This window comes from Phoxinus phoxinus, assembly GCF_949152265.1.
Source record: "Phoxinus phoxinus genome assembly, chromosome: 3".
Lineage (NCBI taxonomy): Eukaryota > Metazoa > Chordata > Actinopteri > Cypriniformes > Leuciscidae > Phoxinus > Phoxinus phoxinus.
The window spans coordinates 14558170-14581655 of NC_136878.1; the positions used below are offsets into that span (position 1 = coordinate 14558170).

The window sequence follows — 23486 nt, forward strand, 5'->3', positions numbered from 1 at the left end:
AGCATTCTCCTCTGACCAGGTGAACAGAACAAGTGACACTTTTCTTTTGCACTTTTTCTGGACGTTCACATTGTGCTGGGTCTCGTTCTTGGGGCCGCCAGGAGAGGCTACAGAAGAGCTTCATCATGAGCGCATCGATCTGAGAGGCATCATCTGAATGGCCTTGGAGTCTCCCATTTCACTGGGGTCACCTTCCTCTTCCTTAAATTCCTGGACCTCCACCACTTCGCTTGCCCATACTTCCTCCTGCACCTCGCTGTCCTTCTCCAACCAAGCAACGGTTTCATTTCAGCTTCTGGCGTCTGGAGGCGTTCAGACTTGAGTAAGTCACTGGTCCGGATGGTCCTCCCTGTGTACTCCACACACTGGTTCTCCTCATCCATGTCAACCAGCTTGAGTTGTGTATAGGTGGCTCAAACGGGGAAGAAGTGAACAACTGCAGAGCAACAACTTCATCAGGTGCAGGGCTCGGAGGAAGTCATTTGGGATGATGCACTTGGGATGAAGAGCGTCGGATGGAAAACAGTTCATCAGGTGCTTGAGTGGGGCGTGGAGGAACCGCCAATGGAATGAAGAGAGTCGGAGGGAAACAACTTCATCGGGACATGGAGGAACCGCCAACAGTTTGGGAGGATCCACTTTAAGTGGAGCACATGGCAGGGATAACACATCCTCAGGTGGAGCTGGTTTCTGAGGATGGATGGGTGGTTTTGTCACAGCCGGCAGGGGTTTGAAGCAAGCGGCTGGTAGAGTGAGGTGTTCAGAGACACTTGGAAGCATTGGTAGTTCTCCCTCTAGTGGCTTTAAGAAGGAACAACTGACTGTATATACAGAGGTTTGACCTCCACAAGAAGTGGTGTTAGCTCTGTGATCTCCCATTCCTTCTGTTTCTCTCCTTCCTTTTCTTTTCTCCAGCTTCTCTAAGCTCGCTTCCTCCCTCCAGTAACTTTTCCAGACAGTGCATCTATCTTTTTTTGCATCTCACATCTTCTTTCTTTATCTTTTCAAGACTGAGTGTTACTCTGTCTATTTCAGCCTAATCTTTGCCTTCCTTATTGATCTTCACCTCTGTTTTCTTCTCTCTCTCTCCAAGCTGGTACTTCTCAGGTTGCGGCATCTCTTCCTGCACTTCCTGTCACTGGCAGTGAAGTCGAAGGCCTCACACTCCTCTGGAAGTTTCTCTACTGTCGCTAATTCCTCTGCATGTGCTCTCGGATGTGTCTCCCTTCTGCGCAAGAAGTGAGCAGAATGCTCACACATGTTGTCTAAATACACTGCTAAACAGCGCCATTATGGATACTGAATGCTGCAAGTAAATTCAGTATATGTGTCGTCAATATCTGCAGAAAGTATTTCGATCTATTCACTCCTAACACACCAACAGCAGACCAGAGCCAGAGCTGCAGTTTAAAGCTGTCACAACACAACTGAGTGAGAAACTCTGAACTATCTGAGCAGCGCCAGAAGCAGCAAACACACACATTCACACTACTGGCACCGAGTGAAATACTGACTGTTTCCAAACCAGTTTCCCAAACACTCCTCCCCCTACCTGAATATTAAACTGAGATAGTAGAAATAAATTGAGTTTCCTGGTTTTAGTTTCATATTTAACAAAGATATACATGAAACTGCTCTTTTAATTCTTTTAAATAAATAATATAAAAGTGCATACGTTATTCTTGAACTGACCAAAGTATTTAAATGGAGGTTACATTACATTTTAACATAAGATGTAACATTTTGATGAGTAGACAGATTTCACGTTTAATCTCATGTAAAATATTTTCACAAGAGAAGCACTGGCATCTTAGCATGAGCTAGCATCACTAAGAAGTTATTGTGCTGGTGCTCATGCTCTCTGTAGTTAGATCATGAACTTACAAACATTCTTCAAAGCGTTTAGTTATTAACTTGACTGTGTTTGAACACTTCATTGCAGGAGAATGAGAAGGTGACGATGTAGGCAACACTACTGAAGCCGCATGACATGAGGCCATACAGCAACAGTGTTCAGAGCCCTGCAAGAAAACAGGGTAACTTTTTTTTATTATACTAAAATTGCAATATTGTGGTGCACTAAAGCCGGAGAAAGCAGACTGCTGCAATGTTGTGGAACCTTTAGCAAAGCGTTAGCCAAAGCACTTCAGACTGGCAGAATTTTGCAGTCTTAAAGGGGACATATCATGAAAATCTGACTTTTTGTGTTTAAATGCTATAATAGGGTCCCCACCCAGTGCATCTACCAACCCAGAAACCGTGAAAAATTACAACCCAGTAACTTTGTTTTGGTAAGCCTTTCTCTGCAAGCATGTCTAAAAATAAGATATATAATAAAAAAATATTGCCCGAGTATCCGAAGCTCATGTCGGCCCTGGAGCAGGAGCTCATTTAAAGGGACACAAAAACAGCGCGTTTTTGTTCACGCTCAAAAATTGGCAAATTTGACAAGCTATAATAAATTATCTGGGGGGTATTTTGAGCTGAAATTTCACAGACACATTCTGTGGACACCATAGATTTATTATATTATATCTTATGAAAAGGGGCATAATTTGTCACTTTTAAAATTCAAGGTGTTAAAACGTGACCTCTCGACCTTTTATACAGAATGTATAGCCTAATACTAAAAAATTCTTCAGAATGTTGAGAATAGATAAAAAAAGTTAAACAAAATCACTTGAATTATGCGTTTATATATATATATTTTAAAGAATGAAGCATTATTACTGTCTTTTTTTACACAAAGCACTGCTGTATGTGGCTGCTAGCAGAATAAAACCAACCCACCATGCAAAGAAAAGGATCAAAGATTTTTTTCTTCTTTGTACTTGAGGCTACCTCAGCCTAACAAAACTAACAGTTCACTTTTATATATTATAACTTTTCAATTTAATAAAAGATTAAAACTGTTTTTTTTTTTTTTTTTTAATATGACCAAAACACTTTCTTATAATTGAATGCATTCTTTTTGATGCTGATCAAATGCTTGATCACTGTGTAAAAGCACCATAGCAGAAAGTGCCACATCTTACCCCTCTCCCATATTGGTCATCTTTCACCAAAAAGCATCATGAATTATCACACAACTGTAAAGAAATACTGGAAAATAATCGTTCATTGAACACTCAAGACAACTGAAAGTAGTTTTGAATGGTTATTATTAAGTGTTTTTACACATGAAATAGAGTAAATAGAACAACATTAGATGGAAGCATATAATCGGGGTGTTTTAAAAATAACAGTAAATCTCTCTAGCTTTTTACAAATTAAAAAAAATCCCAGTTAGAGAGAAAAAAAAGTGACATTAAATAACTATGTTTATAAATTTACATGACAAAGAACAAAAATTAAAGGAAAAAAAAGACAGTTGCTCATTTTCAATTTGTTTCAATCCATTTTTTTTTAGCATGACTCCGTTTTAGGGCCCAGTAAGAAAAAAAGAAAGTGAATTATGGTGGGAGGAAAAACATCAGTGTCCGGGATATAGTTCGGCTTTGTGAGCAACTCGAGCGTGTGGCTTAAACCTATAGGAGCATCTCGCATTTCTTCACCTTTCCATATTACACCTCTCGAAAACACTGACATTACAATCCCCGTTTCAATACAGCAAGGTGGAAGCATGCAAGATCTCGCATCATTGTAGTCAATGTCTTTGGCTTGTGAATTCAACAGTGACTCTTGAGGGTGAAGTACGGGGAGGGAGCATTGAAAAACAAAAACAAAAAATCATCTCAGCAACTCTAATGAACACCTTTTTATGGATTTCACAAGAGATTGTAACAAGAACAGAGCTCAGAATGTCCATGCAACATTATTACATTACAGATGTTCAACAAACCCTGAATTTACAAGATTTAAAGAAATAATTCACAACCTCATTTTACACAGAATTACAAAAATCTTTACAAAGATGCTACAGCACTGCCGTTCCCGCTGATTAGCCGCTGTGCCGTCACACCCTCAACTGATCCGAGCAAACATGATTTTGTAAAAACATGAAACAAAACGTTTTAAAAATTGAGCTAACAATTCCATGTTACAAAATGAATAAGTCTAACGTTTAAACTGAACAAAAAGGAAGCATGTTTTCTGCACCTCTGTGTTAATACAACTTGTTAAAAGCTTTAGTAATTGTGTCCAAAACTTTATCAAGAACTTCCTGAAACCTCAAGTATTCAAGGCCACGGAATTATGTCCTCTATATATGCAGAATACTTTTTATCATTAGGCGTCACGAGATAAAATATTTTATATTTGATTAACAGGATCACACGACTCAATTCTTGAAACCTTTCTTGTAAAAATATAAAGCATAGCCGTACTGACAGAAAAAAAAAAGAAAAATATTCGTGAACAAATCAGGTTTAGAGACAAGAGCTCCATAGAAAGAATGCAGTATATTAGACCTCAAACTTTCTACACCGTTTGAGGTGTGAGCTAAATTGAGCCTGCAGATTCAACACATTGAAAAGACATTCCATCTGTTGCAAAACTAGACAATTAAAGTCCCCGAAATGCAGTACTTTTAAGAAAAGGAAATCTGACAAAAACGAACAAAAAATCCTGGGGCCTAAAAACAAAAGACAGGATTCCTTCCAAGTTAATGGTCTGAGTATAATGTACAGTGGGCTGAAAGCAGCCCTTTCAATAACCCCTGAACCGGTGTAATGGTGAGTCCCATTGGGCAGATGCCACACTGAAGTGGGGTTTAATGATTGGACTGAGGGATTAGTCAGCCACATTTGTACTTATTTATATCCCTGCTGATTCCAGGCCTGCCCGTAGACGCCGTAAGTGGGCATCTGCCAGCCGTTGGGCATATATTGACCCATCTGCTGACCGTTGCCGTATGACTGACCCCACTGTCCGTAAGGTTGGGCAGCATAGGTGGGTTTATTCTGCTGTGGACAAGAAGAAACAGTAAGACTTGAGTTTACAGGAGTGTGCAATAGGGCAGAGGAAAAACATGTTTCCGAGAGGTCAAGATCAAGGTAAAGGGGTACCTGGGGCATTTGCATCTGTTGCATGGATCTCATATCAGCTGTTTCTTTTCCCCAGTAGCACTTCACAGTGTGGCCCTCAATGCAGGTCCCATTTACAGACACTATGGCATGGGCGGCACCCTCATGAGAATCGAACCTGAAAAAGCAACATGCTTAATTTTTTATATATATGCATAGGTAAGGGATTTCCAGTCTTAAGAGTAGTAGTGTGACACATACCTCACAAATGAGTAGCCTTTCTCTGGGAAAACCCTGATCTCCATTATCTGCCCGAACGGAGAGAAAGTCTGTCTCATCAGCTGATCTACAGAGGATGAGAAAAACACATTCAAACATCACACTGACTGCATATAAGATCTGCATTATATTAAAATGTGCTTTGAAAGATTTATCTTTTAAGCCATTTTAATTGAATGACACTTATTCACTGAAACTGTGCAAACTTTTAAATTTGACTAGGGCTTAAAAGATCACATTAAAAAAAAATAGCAATAATTTTCACAACACATGCTAACTTACAACATTTAGACATCTGTACAACATTTTGACATCTGTACAAACCTGAAAGGCCAGTAGCAATGCCACCACAATACACGGTGCAGTTGCTAGGACTCGACTGGTTCAGAACCTCCTCATAGGACAAGTGTTTGCTGCTGGACGCTTTATAAAGTAAAGATAGAGAACATTTAGAGTAGTATAACAAACATGATAAATAAAATAAAATAAAAACGACCTAGTTCCATAATAGGTGGTCAATAAATTGTAAACTAAAGAAAGTTTCAAATAATAGTTTAAAATGATTTACCTTCATTGTTTGGTTTGGGAGCGGATGGCTTCCTTGTGGCCCAGTTTGTTCTGATCTGTCTTCCTCCCAGCCATTGGCCATTCATTTGCTGAATGGCACTTTCTGCATCCTATCAGTTGCAACAAAACCAATAAAACTTATCAATAACAAAATACAAAATGTTACATTCATATTAACCTGTTGGAACAGAGAATCATTTTGGCACTTAACTTATTGAGCTGCACCCCCCTCCCCCCTTTGAGCCCACACCATGAAAATGACATCCTTGAACTCAAATGCTTGAATTTCCTGAACCCTTTGGAGTTTGTGCATATTTGTGTATTTTGAAATAAGACAATTTGAGCTTTATTTTTCCAAATTATTACAAGTTAAAAAATAAAAAGTTAGAGAAGCTGAAGGACATTTAGAGTAGTTTTTGACTACCAGTACTCTATTTTCTTTTTGACAAAGAAAGCCTTTACAGTGACTTTTACAAACACAATGTGTACTAAACCAGTATTTCTTTAAAAAAATGTTTTACCGGTAATGTAAAAAGTAAAAAATTTAATTTGATTGTCATTAAACAATGCACGCACGTTTTATTGTTATCATAAATTCACACAAATTCTAAGTATTTACAAAAAAAACCTTTACAACAGTTATCGTTCACCATAACCTCTTAAATATGAAGTAGGTTGTCACATTACATAACCTCTTGCTTAACACAAAATGTGTGTCTTTTTAAAAGTTTAGAAGCTTAGCTTTACAGTGAATATAGGTTATATGACCATCACTTAACAAGTGCTTTAAAATTAGATGACATATTATAAGTGCTCTATTTTCATAGTGTGAAAAATAACTGCTTTACATGAAAATTTTATCTGTAAAATCATAGTAGGCGTACATAACAGATTATGTCTAGGGCTGGGTATCGATTCAGATGTTCCAATTCGATTCAATTTCGATTCGCAAGCTCTGAATTCGATTCGATTTCGATTCGATTTCGATTCCCGATTCGACTCAATGAATATAGATTTAATACAAATCCAATATTTATTTATTTTTAAACGGTGAAGATAAGTTTACAAGTGGTTAATTAATAAAAAGAAATAGAGCCACAAACCTGTATATTAAACTTTTTATTTTAGGTACTCTTGGGTTCATTAAAACCCAACTTCAAATGCATACAATGAATAGACAGGATTTTGATGCAAGATGAAAAATTGATGTTGAAAATTAGACAAGTCAGAACAGTCGCATGCCTTGATCAATCAGGATCAGGTTATTTTATGTTTAAGATAAAACAAACATAAAATCTCACAGAATTATCTGTAACATGGAGGCTGCAAGCCTATGAACACTGTAGGAAAACTAATACTGGCTTTTGGGTGATAGGTATAAATAAATATGGAAAAAAATAGATTTTTGGCCTTTGAGAATCGATTTTGAATCTACCACATTTTAAAAATCGATTAATCGAAAAATCAATTTCGTTTGCCCAGCCCTAATTATGTCTCATATCATTGAAAAGGTCTCAACTAGAATACAAGCACATTTGCTTCAGTTAGAAAACTATACCAAGTATTTGTATGAAAAATCGCCACAACACACGTGTAAGCAGTATACACGATGCTTTTTGCCACGTTTTTGTCTGCACCTACATGAAACATTAGTAAACCATAGTAGATCAATACCGGCTCTAAATAAAGAGTCTCGAATGAGCCCAAACACAACATAAGACAATGCGTAGATCACGGTGTGACATGCCATGCGGCTTGGCTTCAATTGTAGGACTTCTGGGATTGGATGGCGTCACGATCGTGACAAAGTGTTTTCCAACATCATTTGAAAGTTCAACCAATGGAAACTGGATCTTGGGTATGGTGGGTGGGTGGGTATAGTTGTAGGGATGATGTGTAGAGAGTAATTAATCAGACTCCGTTTTACAGCTGGAGTGCACTTGGATTGCTTTGATCCGAATATTGACGGGTCTTGATTTACCACTCGCCATAGAAGTGCACAGCTTAAACTGCGCTGGAAGATCATTCATCAACCAGGATCTTGTTACGGTTTAGGGCTGAACGATATTCGATTTTAACATCGACATCGCAATGTGCGAGTGAGCGATAGTCACATCGCCGGAACATGCGATGTGAAGGGTAGTAGCACAGTAGCACCAGCGGAGATATTACGCGCTTCATGAGGCACGCGCGCGGTCTCTTGCTCTCTCTCCCTCTCTGCCGTGCACGCGCTGCGCGGTTTCTCTGTCTCGCGGGCGCGCTCGCTCTAGATTCCGGAGATTTTAACTAATTCGCGGGCATCAGCCGCTATCAATATGCGGGAGACTCCCGGAACTTCCGGGAGACTTGGGATGTCTGTTTTGCTATACTGAAATAATATCGGCATTAGAATTATTGATTTTTCATTAGGCTATTTTTTTGGTGCTCCCTCAGCTCTTGATGCGCGTGGTGGGAGCGGCGACGCTGACAGGTTGTCATGGAATGGTAATTATTGTCTTTAGCCTGGAGTTATGACTCTCAATATCGCAATATATATCGTTGGGGAAAAAATATCGCAATGTAATTTTTTTCCAATATCGTGCAGCCCTATTACGGTTTATTCTATGCACTTTTATTGTGGCATTAACACAAGTAGTTCTTTATAAAATCACATTTGGAGGATTTTTGGACCCTAGGTTAATTATGATTATAAACTGCTAGCCTACCTAATCCATTGCATGACTTGAAGACAATAATGCATTTATAATACGTATCTACAGTGTGCTCACATAATTTTTCCTTGTCTGCATCATTCGAGAGCTCGCAGATGAATATGGTCGAGACAGCCATCCATAATCATAAAACTCCCATCTTTACACGCGGAAGATAGACATCAAGCGCGTAGTTGGAAAAGTTTTCGCATGTGCAACATTTTCTGTCCATCAAGATTTTACCACAAAGACAGTGAATGGCTGATTACAGAGTACCGTATTTTCCGGACTATAAGTCGCACTTTTTTTCCATAGTTTTGCTGGTCCTGCGACTTATAGTCAGGAGCGACTTATACAATTAACTCATACTGACTGAGATGAACCAAGAGAAAACATTACCGTCTACAGCCGCGAGAGTTGCTCAGAAGCGACACCCGAGGAAGAATTCAATGGATTCAGTGTTATGGAATGAGATCGCGGGAGCTTGGTGAACTTGCTTACCGGTAACTTGTTGGACTCGCTGGCTTATGTTAATTTAGCCTATTCAGCCTCCCAGGTATGTTTTTCATGCTATTGCGTAGGGTTTCCCGCAGAAAATGTGTTAGTTAAGGTGTAACTTAACGTTAGCCTACGTGTCGCCATTATACACATCAGCATAAATGCTCCCGATAAATGATTTGTTATTAAAGCATTAACACTCACAAACCACTGTTAATTTAACAAAATCAAGCAGGCTGCGTGTATGGTTTGCCATGACTGAATGCGCGCAAAGTGCGCTCCCTCAATAATTCCTAAAAAGCTGACATCAGTTCATCGCGATCTCATACATCTCTGTTATTATCAATGAAGGTGACTGCATAATGAGTCTTTCATAATATCTTTTATCTCAGGATTTGCCAGCATGCAGAATTCAGCACTGAACAAAAAGTCAATTTTGAGCGGTGAGGGGATTTTATCTTAAATGCTTCTGATTGGCCATTGTGTTCAAGAAATCAACATGTCTGTGATTGGCTACATCGCTCAACGCTGCAAACATGTTACAAGTAGAAACTCTGGCCTGTAAATCATTTATATTTTGTTTGTTGTTCTTGTTGCTTTTCTGCAACAGATGAATAACAATTTATTAGTTTTTATATGTTTTATTCATAGATATTTCTGTTTAATCGTTTTATTCTCCCGCAGTCCGCACACACACAGTGAGTACATTAGGCTACCGCTCGCACTCGGCCATCAAATCTAGTCCCACGCCGCACGTCTCTAGATCACAGGCCTGGCCCGAGTATAGCGGGGGGAAATATCGGTTTCGGGCAGATAATCTAAGCTCTAAACAGGACAGAGTAACGGCAGATATCGCTCATATACATTTCTTTGACGACGTAGTTAAAGCGACAGGCGTGTGTTGCTTAGGCGGCCGCCTTAGTTCCAAAGTGCTGCGGGAAACCCTGTGTTACGTTAACATGCACCTATTCAGCCTGTTCTGTGTGCTGTTGTGTAGTTGAATAACTTACCTTTCCAGATTAAATGTCTGTACTTGGTCTTGGATTTTGTAAATACATTTCTAAATAAATGCGACTTAAAGTCCAGTGCGATTATTTTTTTTTTTCTCTTCATGACGCATTTTTTGACTGATGCGACTTATACTACGGAGCGACTTATAGTCCGGAAAATACGGTAAATGACTGGCAATTCCTCTAGAAAGATGTCACAAAATCTGACTGCCTTGGATGGATATTGAGTAAAACTACCACCCTATTATATATATTAAAAAAACTTTGTTTGTAAGGTGTAATGTATACTATCATATTAGTTTTTACAACAAAAGCTGCTCAGATTGCATCATTTCTTGAAGAACAATGGAGGCAGATCGTTCATACAAAATCTGACGTAAACGATGTATAATATGTAAATATTTCACAGATTTAATGCTATTATGGACAAGAAGTGCTGTTGGATGTTTTCTATTGGACTCTAGTCATGGAAGTTTACCCAAGTGTGACAAACATTATTAATCTCAAAAAAGCGATTTCATATCACAGGGTATGAAGTCCCGTTTTGATTATGTGCTCCTTACACAAATTACTACATTACTGTCGCTGGAGCATCTATATCATAAAACAGACACTGTGTATTGACACTAAACCCCATAGACCTTCCAAATCTTCCTATATAGTAAATGTAAAGAAAGGTAAACGGTGACGTCAAGCCCGAGGTCGGGCTAGTGTGCTTCAACAGGTTAACGAATAATATGAAAACTTACCCATTTATTAATGAAGGAGATGAAACCATATCCTTTAGATTTGCCTGTGGCCAGGTCCTTCACCACGCGGGCATCACTGCACCAAAAATGAAGAATCCGAATGTTAAGACAATCCAGCTCTAACGAGTTTTAAATAACACCTGATTTACACAATACTAAATTCTCCTTACGATATCTTTCCAAATGGAGCAAAGGCTGCTCTGACATCATCTGTTGAGATTTCTGGGCTCAGGTCACCGACAAAGACATGGAAATGATCTACAATAATGGTTCGAGGGGAAACAGTTTGACAAAGATAAATAATGAATGCTTTACAGTTTGACCACACATGCATCCATTAGCAATATTCAGAAGTCAAATTAAACCCCATCTCATAAGGAGGACACTTACTGCTTGTGTCTTTCTTCTGGCTGCTTGGCATTGAGGCCCAGTTAACTTTCATATCCTATAGTAGAGACCGGGAAGAGCGAGACAAACATCAGCATAACATCACCTTCATCTTAATTAGCCGCATAATATGGTGAGCCTCCAAATGCAGAAGAAATTATCGGACAAAAAAAACTTTTGATCACTCAAGCTCAAAGAAAAAGGAACAATTTAAAAAAAGACTTGAATTATTTACTACATAGTAAAGAGCCTAAATGGCAAGAGACTTACAACAGAGTGATATCAACCAGTATTACTCTTCAAAATATCATTCATTACCTAATCAAATATTTGCACTGAATATATTTTTGCCAAGGATTTGCTCAATTTGAAGGCCTGGTACAGGTGTAGATGATTATAAAGCAAGGCTAGGTGTTAACAGACATGCAGGGGGGAACATAAATAAAAATTGTCAACCTGTACCCAAAAGATGACTTAAAGAAACAACGAGGATGTGCCACGTTCTCACATGCTTTGTGAAGTTTGGAATATTACATTTTGAGTAATGAGCCACTCCATTGGAAAAATTAAGGCTTTTTGTTGCAAGGACTTTCTGGGAAAATATTTTCTCTTATAGATACCAATATAGCCATAATATTCTCAGCTACATTTAAATACATATTACTATATTAAAGCCATAAGCTTAATTTTATGAGCATGTACATTGAACACATGACCAGAATTTGACTTGTTCACTGTGCATTGTCATATGTGCGCAGATTCTTACATTTCTTAAAGTCTTTATTTGGCCTGGTCCAAACTGAGCAAAAGTCTTTAAAATGGCAGTAAATCCTTGATCATTTTGATTTGATTTAGATAGTTGATGATATGAAGGATTTGATGCACAAGTTATAAGCGATTTACCTATAAACGCACTATAAATGTGCTAACTTAACATTATGTGTGTCATCTTAGTAAACAGCATTACCATAGCTTTGGCACCACATTTAAGAGGTGAAGCTTAATTTCAAACCACATCAAGCTTACTTTTGTGAGCATATGCGAGATATATTCTTACCTTTCCTAAGATCTTCCTGCCGTTCATGGCAGCCAGAGCTGCTGCAGCGTGTCTGTTCTCATAGAACTCCACAAAGCAGTATGGATCATTGCCGGCCGTCTAAAAAGAAACAAAGATTAATTGAACCAAGTCAAACACCGATTTTGGGGAGTTATAGGTTTCCAACGTCCCACTCTGAGTCTTTTTGATAAGTGAATTTCCATGACCTATCCAGTTACCACAATTTTTTTTGAAAATCATTCTGATGTAGATCTGTTCATCCATCAAATCATAGACCATTTTGTGAACCGATTCATCAATTAAAAAAGAACAACAGCTAGACCTGAACATAGTTAGATAAGTGTATTAACTAGAGACATGTCCATGACACTTAAGAGTCTACTAACTTGAATAACGTTAGCAGGCCTGAAAAGCACAATTTAAAAACCATACATTTCCCCGTTTTCCATGAAAGTGGGATCTCTGGATTTCAGATGTTCTTTTAACTCACATCAATGATCATTTTACAGCTTTTGCATGGTCCGATCTGGGAGAACACTTGCAGGATGAGGGCCTCCGTCACGTCCCTGGAGAGGTTCCCGACATACCTAAAAACACAGGAGAGCAAAGCCAACTGAGAAACACGGCCACTGCGTCGCGGTTTTCCTCCATCTCTCACGCCAGCAACGCATTCCGCGGGGTTTCATTTCTGCCACGTTTTCAGCGCACGAGAGCGAACAGCTAATGTGATCCTAAAGCTCTACATGTGATAGAAACGACGCCTAGCAAATATGCTGTCTTTCTGATGCTACAATTTACACAAAAGAAAGGCACTAAAAAGGCCCTGTGGGGGGTATAATAACATTTAAGCGCTTTTTTTAGTAGTTAGCTCTTTGGGTAACAGCAACCTAGCGCTACCAACGGAACTTGTATGCTAGCAAAAGCCTCTTCTGCACTGTAATTACTCACAATGCGGACAGATTAGTTCAGCCATGTGGATATAAATGGACAAATTAAAACAGCGTTAAGACTAACAGTATATTCATGTCGAGACCTTTGCTACTAGGCTCGGTTCCGCTGCCCCAGTTTTGTGTTTGTCTAGCCGGCTTATGCTGCAGGCGCTGAAAGCATGGACGTCCATATAACAATTAATATATATAACACTGAGTAATTAACGGGCTCATGCTCTTGAGCTCATAATGTGAAGTTTGGCTCGCTGTGCTTGCGACCTGTGCGCCGCTTTAATAAACGTGTTAAAACACGAGTTTGGCTTCGCAAAGCGGCCGACTAAACTACAGCAGCACTCACAATGTCCTGGGCTGATCCTCGTCCATCATCATCATCGTGCTGGTGGGAAAAGGTTGACGCTTTGATTAAAAACTGCTCTGTTTTTAACGTTGGAGTGGATAAAGCCTCTAAGGTTTTAACTTGTTAGTTAACGCGAATTTACTGGAATAACTTCCTCTGACGTTACTCATAAAACGTCATCACATGACGTTGCAAGCGTTCCTCTTCTTCTTCTTCTTCTTCTTTTCGATTAATGGCAGATTGCAACCATGACTATAAGGTGCATACCGCCACCTACTGTACAGGAGTATGTAACATGAGCTACATTGTAACTATATCAAAAAAAAAAAAAAAAAAAAAAAAAAAAAAAAAAAAAACTAAATCCTACTATATATCCCTATATTTTTAAGATATTGTACCACTGCTTCAAGCGTTCCTCTTCAGCGTCTGCTGTTTTTGGAGAAAGAGACCGATTACTGCCCCCTATCAGATCATACGCTGACCCTGGTGGCTCATTTCCGAGAATCGATTCTTTTGATTCAGTGAATCGTTTACATCACATCTCGGCGTAACATTACATGGTCTAACCATAGACTGTAAAAAAAATAGGTCTAACGTTCCAGTAAAGCCATAAGTAAATAAATATATTAATTTGTATTTATAAAGGAATTTATTGTGATTTCATCTGTCCCAATTTAATTCGTTCCAGGGGGGAATCTGCTTAAAAAATTAAATCATTTAGAAAATCTGCTTAATTTGCATACTTTATTTGCATTTACATTCAATTCTTATACTATACCTCATATTGACCCTGCTGTATCTCTGTGTTGTTCTCTTCAAAGCAATATGTCAACCGATTCATTGAAAAGATCCGACTCAAAAGCACGATTCGTTTTCGTTCACGATTCATGAATTGTACATAGCTGACACATATCCGGCCCTTTTTGAGTTTCATTTCATGCCTTTTGCATTTACCAAGAAAGACAAGTAATAGCCATATCTACTGAGTCCTTTGTATAATAAAACTGTACGCCACTACTAAACACAAACTTCATGCCTGAAGTTTAATCACTGTTCACTCACAAATCCACCAAACTAAGTTTAAACACTGTAAATGTGTTATTTATGTGTCTGATAATGTTTTTTTGTCTTTTATTTCACCAAGCCAAGAAACAAATATGTTTTTTCAAATCTTCCTAAAGTGCAATTTAGGAGCATGTGAAGCAAATTTCAGTGAAAATGTACCACGTTGGTCCAATCAAACGCACGTTGGCACCGGTTGAGAGGCGTGTTCAGATCCCCTGATGCCGCTCTGAAGATGGCGGAGAGAGGAGACGGCCATCTGAAGCCCACAAACAGTGAAACCCTTTGAGTAGTACATGCTGTCTTCAGTAGAGTTTTTGTGTAGTTAGGTGAGTAAAAGAGAAGAGTGTGTCGAAATCTCTGATATTTATTCCTGTCGACATTTTGCAGATTCACGCTCAGTTCAGCTGAAAAGGTTTGAGTGCCGCACACGGCTCCTTTCTATGGCTAACACACGGATCAACGTTAATCGAAGCATAGATCGGTTTCTGCAGAACAAAACAAAAAGCGCGCTGGTAACTTAATTGTTTTATGACAAGAAGATACGACACTAAATTGCAGGTTTTTTTGTATCTGCTTTGGTAAGATGTAACGTTAACCATATTGCTTTTAGTTACGTTACTCCTCCTAGCCGACCAATTAGCAAAGGCCTTTAGGCTTGTGGTTCATTATAACATACAGTGTTTATTTGCCGAGCCTTTTATTTAGCAACAACACTCTATTTTCATTGCGACATACAAATGCACAGTTAGTCGGTTGTGTTAATACTGCTGTCTGCGGCATACGGCACCATAAGCATATGGGAATTAAATATGCATCTTAGAAGTTTAGCCATCTAGATCCGGTCAACATTTTTATGGTGCTCTTTGAATTTCTCCTGATGTTTTTTTTCTTTTTCTTTCTTTCAGCACTGACAGAAGAGCTGGCTTCCCAGGATGGACAGAGTTTAGATGTGGTCAACTTTTAAGCTGAATGCATTGTGATTTCCAATAATTGAGACAGTGATTTCTAAAAAGCTGTCTACATTAATGAAAAGAACAATGTAGTCAGCTTAGCATATTCAACCATTCACATGAATATTATTAAATAGGCGTCTTGAGTTGTGTAATGTGTTCATGCATGTGTTAGGGCTTTTTAGCTGAGTTAGACAGATCCCTTCCCAACTGCATTCTCGTATATTTTTTAACCTAGCTCTTTTAAAGAAATTTATCATGGATGTGAATGAGATTTTACCTCCCCTCCCATTGGAGCCACCAGACGCAATATTTGCGGGGAATGATTACTGTAAAGCACCTCCACCACCTCCCCTGCAAACGTCCAGTGACGCAGAGGAAATGGACGTTAGCTCTGGTGGTGATGGACACCAACACACCCCAGCAGTGGACAGGGACGAACAGCTTCTCCTCAACAAGCGCACATTGTCCGTTAGTAGCTGCCTGTCAGATAATTGTGAGCCCATGGCCAAGTGCCCTAGAACCGCCCGCCACGCTCCCCCAGTTACCAAGTTCTTACCTGATCTAAAACTCCTCAAAGATGTCAAGATCAGTGTCAGTTTCTCTGACAGCAGCAAGAGCAAAGACAGGAAGGTCTTGTATACTGGTTTGGGGCAGGTTAGGAATGAAGATCAGAGCCTAGAGGGCCTGAATGGCGAATTGCATGATCCTTTAAAACAGAGAAGTGTTCCGGGCAGCTCGAACATGAGCGGCGGTTCCTCAGGTTTAGCTAGAAACAGCGAAGAGCTGGAGACAGAGCAGGAGAACAAGGTTGAGTTTGCCGTGCTGGACGACCTGGAAGATTTCAGCGAGAACTTTCTGGAAGCGGAAGACGGAGAGCAGAGTGGTTTCAGGTCTCAGATGATAGCTCAGCAAGAGCAAGCGCAAGAGGAGGACCTGAATTACTGCTATGAGGTAAAATGCATGATTGATTTTGGTTGAAAAATTGAAATAATACAGTATATGTAGTTTAATTATTGTCATCTAAACCTTTAAATGCCCATCATTCAAAACATCTACTGAAATGTGTATCTACCACAAATAGAGCACGTGTCTTTCATTCATCAAGATGGATCCTGGAGTGTAACAAGGTGGTCCATTTGAAGAACATTTGAATTACAGCTCCCAAAGTGGGCTTGATTCAAATCGGCTTCTCAACGTATGTTTATATGATGGCATGTCATTGGCTGCCAGTTTCTTACCCACCTACTCTTCCAGGAGGACTTTGATAATGATGTAGATGCCCTGCTGGAGGAAGGCATGCCCATGCCCAAGAAGAGGCGTCTGGCTGAAGACAAGTTCGCTGGAGACAGTGATCACCATTCGGATGGGGAGTCCGGAGTTCAGCCCATGATGACCAAAATTAAGACCGTTCTTAAGAGTGAGCCCTCTAGTCATAAACGCTCTTGCTACTCTAAAATGTTAGACTGCATTACTTTAAAATGTCTTAAAGGGATAGTTCCATCCCTTTATCTTTACATAAATACCCAAAGGTGATGGGTCTTTTCAAACAAATGTATATTATAGTTTTCTGTACTTTTCTTAGTTTTAGATTTTTTTGTGCTTGTGTGTGTGATGCATATATATATATATATATATATATATATATATATATATATATATATATATATATATATATATACACATACATACATACACATTTTCTGATTATCATTATAGCTGGATACTGTTCAAAAGTTTTGGGTTGGCAAGACTTTTAAATGGTTTTTGAAAAGTCTTTCATGCTCACCAAAATAGCATTTATTTGAATACAGTAAAACGGTAATATTTTTTAGATATTACAGTTTAAAATATCTGTTCTCTTTTTATATATTTTAAAATGTAATTCATTCCTGTGTCAGGAATTCACTTTTGATCAATTTAATGTATTATTGCTGAGTAAGAATATGAATTTCTTTCTTCTTTTTTAATGTCTTGTAGTGTATATTCTGTATTAGACTAAAAGTAAATTGTGGTCATGTTTTTTTTTAAAGTAAAGTTTGGCATTGTGAAAATATATTTGCGTTTTTTTTGTTATAGTTGTTTTGTTTAGTTAATGTTTTTGTAAGTGACTAACAATAATTCGGAACAGAAACCTACATAGGACTCTGTGACTCTAGCTTATCACTATTGATTAACATTAATATTATTTATTTATTTATTTTTTAAGGTCGTGGGCGTCCGCCAACTGAGCCGTTACCCGATGGATGGATCATGACATTCCATAACTCTGGCATTCCAGTCTACCTCCACCGGGAAACCAGAGTTGTGACCTGGTCCAGACCTTACTTCCTTGGAACAGGAAGCATTAGAGTAAATGGTTTAAGTCATAAGATAAGACTTTCCAAGATTAATTGATTTGAATACAAATTGAATTCATCTTTGTTCTCATGCACCTCATACCCCGTATTCTACTCATTTCCCCCCTAGAAACATGACCCACCAACCAGTAGCATTCCCTGCTTGCACTACAAGAAAATGAAGGAACATGAAGAGAGGGAACAGAATGGAGAGGTGACTCCGACAGCAGAGGTGTCTCCAGTGAAATCTGGGGAGGAGGCCGTCTCATCAGAGAGAGCTGATGAGCCTGACTCTACTGCCACAGAAGAGCCGACTGGCAGACCAACATCAGAAGATCCAGATCCTGACATCATGGAGCCAGGAGGATCCTCCGAGGGGAAGGAGAGCCAAGCCTGTGATACTGCACAGGGGGCGCTGGGCCAGGTCAGAGCCAAGGTGGAGGTTTGCAAAGATGAGTCTATTGGTAAGAGAATTTGGTTTTATTCTCTCTTTTACATCATTATTCAATATACACATGGTTTGTAAACCCTATCTTCTTGTGACTTGCATCCCAGAAATTGAGGAGTTTAGAAGCTACCTAGAGAAGTGCTTTGATTTTGAGCAAGTGACAGTGAAGAAGTTTCGCACATGGGCCGAGCGCAGACAGTTCAACAGGGACATGAAGAGGAAGCAGGCTGAGTCTGAGAGGCCCATTCTACCGGCCAATCAGAAACTTATCACACTGTCCGTACAAGACGCACCGACAAAGAAAGGTACCTGTCCTGAGAGTCAGTACGTTTATGAATTGTAAAGCACAGAACGTGGTGTTTTGACAAGACTGACCATGTTTATATTTCAGAGTTTGTAATCAACCCCAATGGGAAGTCAGAAGTGTGCATTTTACATGAGTATATGCAAAGAGTCCTCAAAGTGCGACCAGTTTACAACTTTTTTGAATGTGGTAAGTAGAATAATGCATAAGACTAAAATAACTTAAAAAGGCCAGTAATAAGCATGAGTTGAATTATTAGTATGTCATATCTGCAGTATAATTTGCAGTTATGCTAATGAACTGTCACTTAGCAGAAAATGGATTGTGATTTCATCATTGCAATTGAACATTTGTGTTATAATGCTGTAAAAGCAATAAGCCGCTTAAAGGCCATGCCGAACAGTTGAAGAGATTTTGGGCTTTTCGTTGTGCCAATTTCCTCTAAACATGGTGAAATTGCTGTAATACATGGCCTCTTGAGTTGTAATTTTTTTAAATGAAATATAAAGGTCTTAATGTAACGTTTTCTTTGCACAGAAAACCCAAGTGAACCCTTCGGAGCCTCAGTCATTATAGATGGTGTTACTTATGGCACAGGAACAGCAAGTAGTAAAAAACTTGCCAAGAATAAAGCTGGTACCTTAAATCTTTTGCAAAAAATGCTTTTTTTATGAATAGATTACTATAAACTTTTATTTGACTGGAGAACCGTAATTATTCATAGTGTTGTTCTCTTTTGGACAGCTCGAGCAACACTGGAGATCCTCATTCCTGACTTTGTGAAGCAGACGTCTGAGGAGAAGCCCGCAGAGGGAGATGAACTGGAGGTACTGCTCTTCTTTCTAAATGAAGACATTTTATCTTTGGTCAGAGTTCGTTGTGGTACTTAAGGCTGTTTATTTCCTTCTCCCAGTATTTTAATCATATCAGTATTGAAGATTCAAGGGTGTACGAGCTGACAAACAAAGCAGGTTTACTCTCACCATATCAGATCCTTCATGAGTGCCTTAAGAGGTATGCTATGATGTGGTTTCCCGTTTGATTACACACAATTCAATATTACAAGAAACACACCTGTTAATACAACCAGACAGTCTGTGGGTCCTTATTATCATCATGTCTGTTTGAAAAGCAACTGAAGATCTGTTGCTGTCTGTTCCATAGAAACCATGGCATGGGTGACACCAGCATCAAGTTTGAGGTGATCCCAGGAAAGAACCAGAAGAGTGAATACGTCATGACATGTGGGAAGCACACTGTACGCGGCTGGTGTGAGTATGCTTAAAAAGAACTTTAATTTAAACAACCCTGAAAATATTGCGAGTAAATCACTCGCAAATGCGACCAAACTTCACGCTAGGCGACTAAGTTTTACTAATTTAATTAGCCAATGGCTAGTAAATTGTATGATTGCAGTCGCCTGTGATTTGAGTTAGAGGCAAAAAGTAAGTTTAGCGCAGATCATTTCATTGCCTGCTGAGCTTTACGCACCGTCCGACGCTTGAAATACTGAATTGAGCCTTTTCACGTAGTCTTGCGCTTGAATGGACAATTTCACACAAAATTGTCAAAATGCTCGTCTTGGTGAGTATCCCTGTAAACATTGGTAATGTCTTAAGCGAATGTAAGACTAACGTGAAAATTATGCAGTGTTATTTTACATTTCATTACTTTATCCAATGTCTGTACCTAATCTGTATCTAACTACTGTTGGATCCACCTGAAAAACATGAAAAGCACTGTTTATTTAATTTGTATCTTTGTTCTATTGTTTATTTGTGCTATTGTAGTTTGATTATTGGGTCTTATTTTATTACAGACTGTTTACTTTCATAGTGTTTGAAATTTATATTTTATTTGTGTAGTTTTTTTCATTTGCATTGTTCTTGCATTCCATGTAAAAAGTCTGGTGAGTAAAATAAATTTACTAGGCAATGGCGACTCAAGCTTCAGTGTGTCCGTATAGGGTTGTTTAAAGCACACAAGTAAAAACCAATGTTTCACAGCGCTAGACTTTTGAAATAAGTGTTGGTCCACCCTGCAGGTTATTCACAAGCCACGTAGCTAATACTGTTAACTCTTGTTGACTGCAGGTAAAAATAAGAGGGTTGGAAAGCAGCTGGCGTCACAGAAGATTCTCCAGATGCTTCATCCTCACGTGAAGAACTGGGGCTCACTGCTGCGCATGTACGGCAGAGAAAGCAACAAGATGGTAAAAAAGGTCAGCACTATCTTTGTCAAATCATACTCTGCATATGTGTTCATAAGGGGAATTCTTTTTTTTTTTAATGTGGTTGTATTGTTGAATTCTTATCGTCTTTAGGAGAACTCTGATAAAAGTGTGATTGAGCTTCAGCAGTATGCCAAAAAGAACAAGCCAAACCTCCACATCCTCAACAAACTACGAGAGGAGATGATGAAACTGGCTGAAGAAAGGGTATAGCTGCAAATATGGATAAATTAAGTTGGCTAAAGAGTAAAAACAAACATCCTCTTTGGACAAGTTGATGCATTGCAGTCGACCAAAAATAAATTAAGTGACAGCTAAACAGCTTTTCTAGTGCGTACTAACTTGTCTTTTTATATTTGTTTCAGGAGGAGGCAAGAAAGAAGCCGAAGATGACTATAATGGAGTCTGCTCAACCTGGCAGTCAACCGCTGTGTACTGTTGACGTCTAGCAAACCCTCATCCAGCAACTTGTGATAGCAGATAGCACTGACCAATGGTAATAGTTCTATAACAAAAGGTCATCGCAGCATTTAACTGACTTATGCATTACTTTACAGTGCAAAATGGCAATACTAGTTACATTTCTATCTGATTTTTGAGCTCTATTCCCAGTCCAATTATTGCCCGTAATGAATGGGTTCAGTCAGAGTGGTATACATGCACAGGGAAGGTAGAATGAGCATTAAATACCTCCAGATGCACTTCTGCACCTGAAAAGTGCACAAATAATGATGGCCGTTGACAATGCCTATATGAAAATCATACAAAATGTGTATTAAGTATTACAGATGCTTTTAAGTTTGTGGCTTTTAGATGTTAATAAAAAAAGTTGCTTTTCCCTTCTTAAACGGCAAATACATTCATTTCATATTTACTGTGTGACTACAGATTTCACACGCGAGACTATCTCAGTACTCTTTACTGATGCGTTTTTCATTTTACAAGGATTGGTTCCTTTGTCAGCTTCTGTGGCATGCAGAGTTGTTCATTCAGTGCACGTGATCTTTTATCTGGAAAATAGTTTATAATGACTTAAAGTGTGTGGGTTTTCTTTAGTGGCCATGTCTAGTTCTTATTGGCATGTGAAGCATTTAAATGTTGTATTTCTAAAGCATTTCATATGCACACTTACCTTCCAACTGCTGTTAAGAAATGCACTAATGTTGGAACTATTTCATTGTGTGTGAAATGAACAAGCCTTTAGTTAGAATTTTAATTAAGGGGTGATGCACAGTACACCAATGGTCAACTTGAGCAGTTGCTCTACTTGTTCAGAAAGCACGGCAGAGAAAGCACAAGTGTTTGAGGTACTGTAGTTCGTTGAGGAAGACATCAGGGATATAGGATGCTTGCGTATGCTATTTTTTTTGTGTCTTTTTTATTACATTTTCGTTAAACTTTGATATAATTAACTCTTGCATTAGATACTGGTTGGTAATCTTCAATAGGTAATCTAAAAAATAGTATATGTTGCCTCAGTTTGTACCCCTTTCATTGGTACCTTGCGTTTCAAAAGGGAAACGCCTCACTTAAATCTGCATTTGTGATGCTATACGTTATGTATTTGTGGAGTGACGCTTGCTTTATGCATTGATATTTTAGAGAAAATGCCTTCTACGCATGTGCTTTTTGAGTTTGTCTTAAATTCTGTATGGTTTTGTGGACATTTTGCTGAGGTGATTGTGCTGGTTTTGTTCAGATCTTATCACAGTGTATTATAGTTTGAACCACATTATTTCAGAAGGCAGTTTACCTAAAAACAGGTGGTAACTCCATACCTCGAAGAAAATCAGACCATGTCGTTGTATTCAATAGCTTGAAGAGCAGTGTGAACCAAAGCTTTAAGTCTTATGCATTTTTATAGAATATTGCTGCATAGCTATTCATAATATATCTAAACATACATGGAATTATTAAATAATAAAAAAGATGCAATAACTGCTGGAATAAAATGATGGTCCCTGTTAGAAGAAAACCACCACTTCCCTGAAACTATTAGGGCTGGGTATCGATTCAGATGTTCCATTTCTATTCGCAAGCTCTCAATTCGATTCTCCTCAATGAATATAGATTTAATACAAATCCTATATTTATTAAAAAAAAGAACCGTGAATACGTTTACAAGTGGTTAATTAAAAATTAAAAGCCACAAACCTATATATTAAACGTTTTATTTTAGGTAGGCTATACTTGGGTACATTAAAACAGAACCCAACTCTATATTTCAAATGCATACAATGAATAGACCGGATTTTGGTGCAAGATAAAAAAAAATGTATGGTGAAAATTGGACAAGTCAAAACAGTTGCATGCCTTGATCAAACAGGATCAGGTTATTTTATGTTTAAGATAAAACAAACATAAAATCTCAGAATTATCTGTAATATGGAGGCTGCAGGCTTATGAACAATGTAGAAAAACTAATACTGGCTTTTGGGTAATAGATAAATATGGAAAAAGGTTGTGGCCTTTGATGAGCATTAAAAAAATAATCAATAGAAAATTTTAAAAAAAATTGCCTAGCCCTAGAAACTATTAGGGGAGAAAGAAAAATATATTCTGGCCTTGAGAAATGACAGGAAGGTCAAAGTCTGTTTAACACTAAGTGAATCAGGTTTTCTTGGGACAGCGACTAAATGCAGTGCACTGTCAGTGAATTCAG

General features: G+C 38.5%; 2 protein-coding genes across 5 annotated transcripts; one reads left to right on the forward strand and one right to left on the reverse strand.

The window, feature by feature from the left end:
- Positions 1–3144: 3144 nt before the first annotated feature.
- On the reverse strand, positions 3145–13806 carry tia1l (cytotoxic granule-associated RNA binding protein 1, like). 2 transcript variants are annotated; one of them, XM_079608655.1, is made up of 11 exons: positions 13489–13806; positions 12692–12788; positions 12202–12300; positions 11148–11202; positions 10928–11015; positions 10758–10833; positions 5812–5920; positions 5568–5666; positions 5226–5310; positions 5007–5142; positions 3145–4904 (listed from the first exon to the last, which is right to left on the reverse strand). In XM_079608655.1, the coding sequence occupies exons 1-11, from the start codon at positions 13521–13523 to the stop codon at positions 4752–4754; spliced, it is 1032 nt and encodes a 343-aa protein (XP_079464781.1). In that variant the 5' UTR covers positions 13524–13806; the 3' UTR covers positions 3145–4751. The 2 variants fall into 2 exon arrangements, with proteins under 2 accessions (XP_079464781.1, XP_079464782.1); XM_079608656.1 differs by having other exon boundaries at positions 3145–4901; positions 13489–13704.
- Positions 13807–14375: 569 nt separating this feature from the next.
- Positions 14376–22963, forward strand: dgcr8 (DGCR8 microprocessor complex subunit). Of its 3 annotated transcripts, none has more exons than XM_079608644.1 (15): positions 14414–14454; positions 14670–14879; positions 15459–16457; positions 16761–16923; positions 17713–17855; positions 17973–18306; positions 18398–18595; positions 18682–18783; positions 19132–19230; positions 19339–19421; positions 19508–19608; positions 19759–19865; positions 20688–20815; positions 20918–21031; positions 21190–22963. In XM_079608644.1, the coding sequence occupies exons 3-15, from the start codon at positions 15762–15764 to the stop codon at positions 21271–21273; spliced, it is 2352 nt and encodes a 783-aa protein (XP_079464770.1). In that variant the 5' UTR covers positions 14414–14454; positions 14670–14879; positions 15459–15761; the 3' UTR covers positions 21274–22963. The 3 variants fall into 3 exon arrangements, with proteins under 3 accessions (XP_079464769.1, XP_079464770.1, XP_079464771.1); XM_079608645.1 differs by having other exon boundaries at positions 20688–20806; XM_079608643.1 differs by having other exon boundaries at positions 14376–14879.
- The last annotated feature ends 523 nt before the right edge of the window (positions 22964–23486 follow it).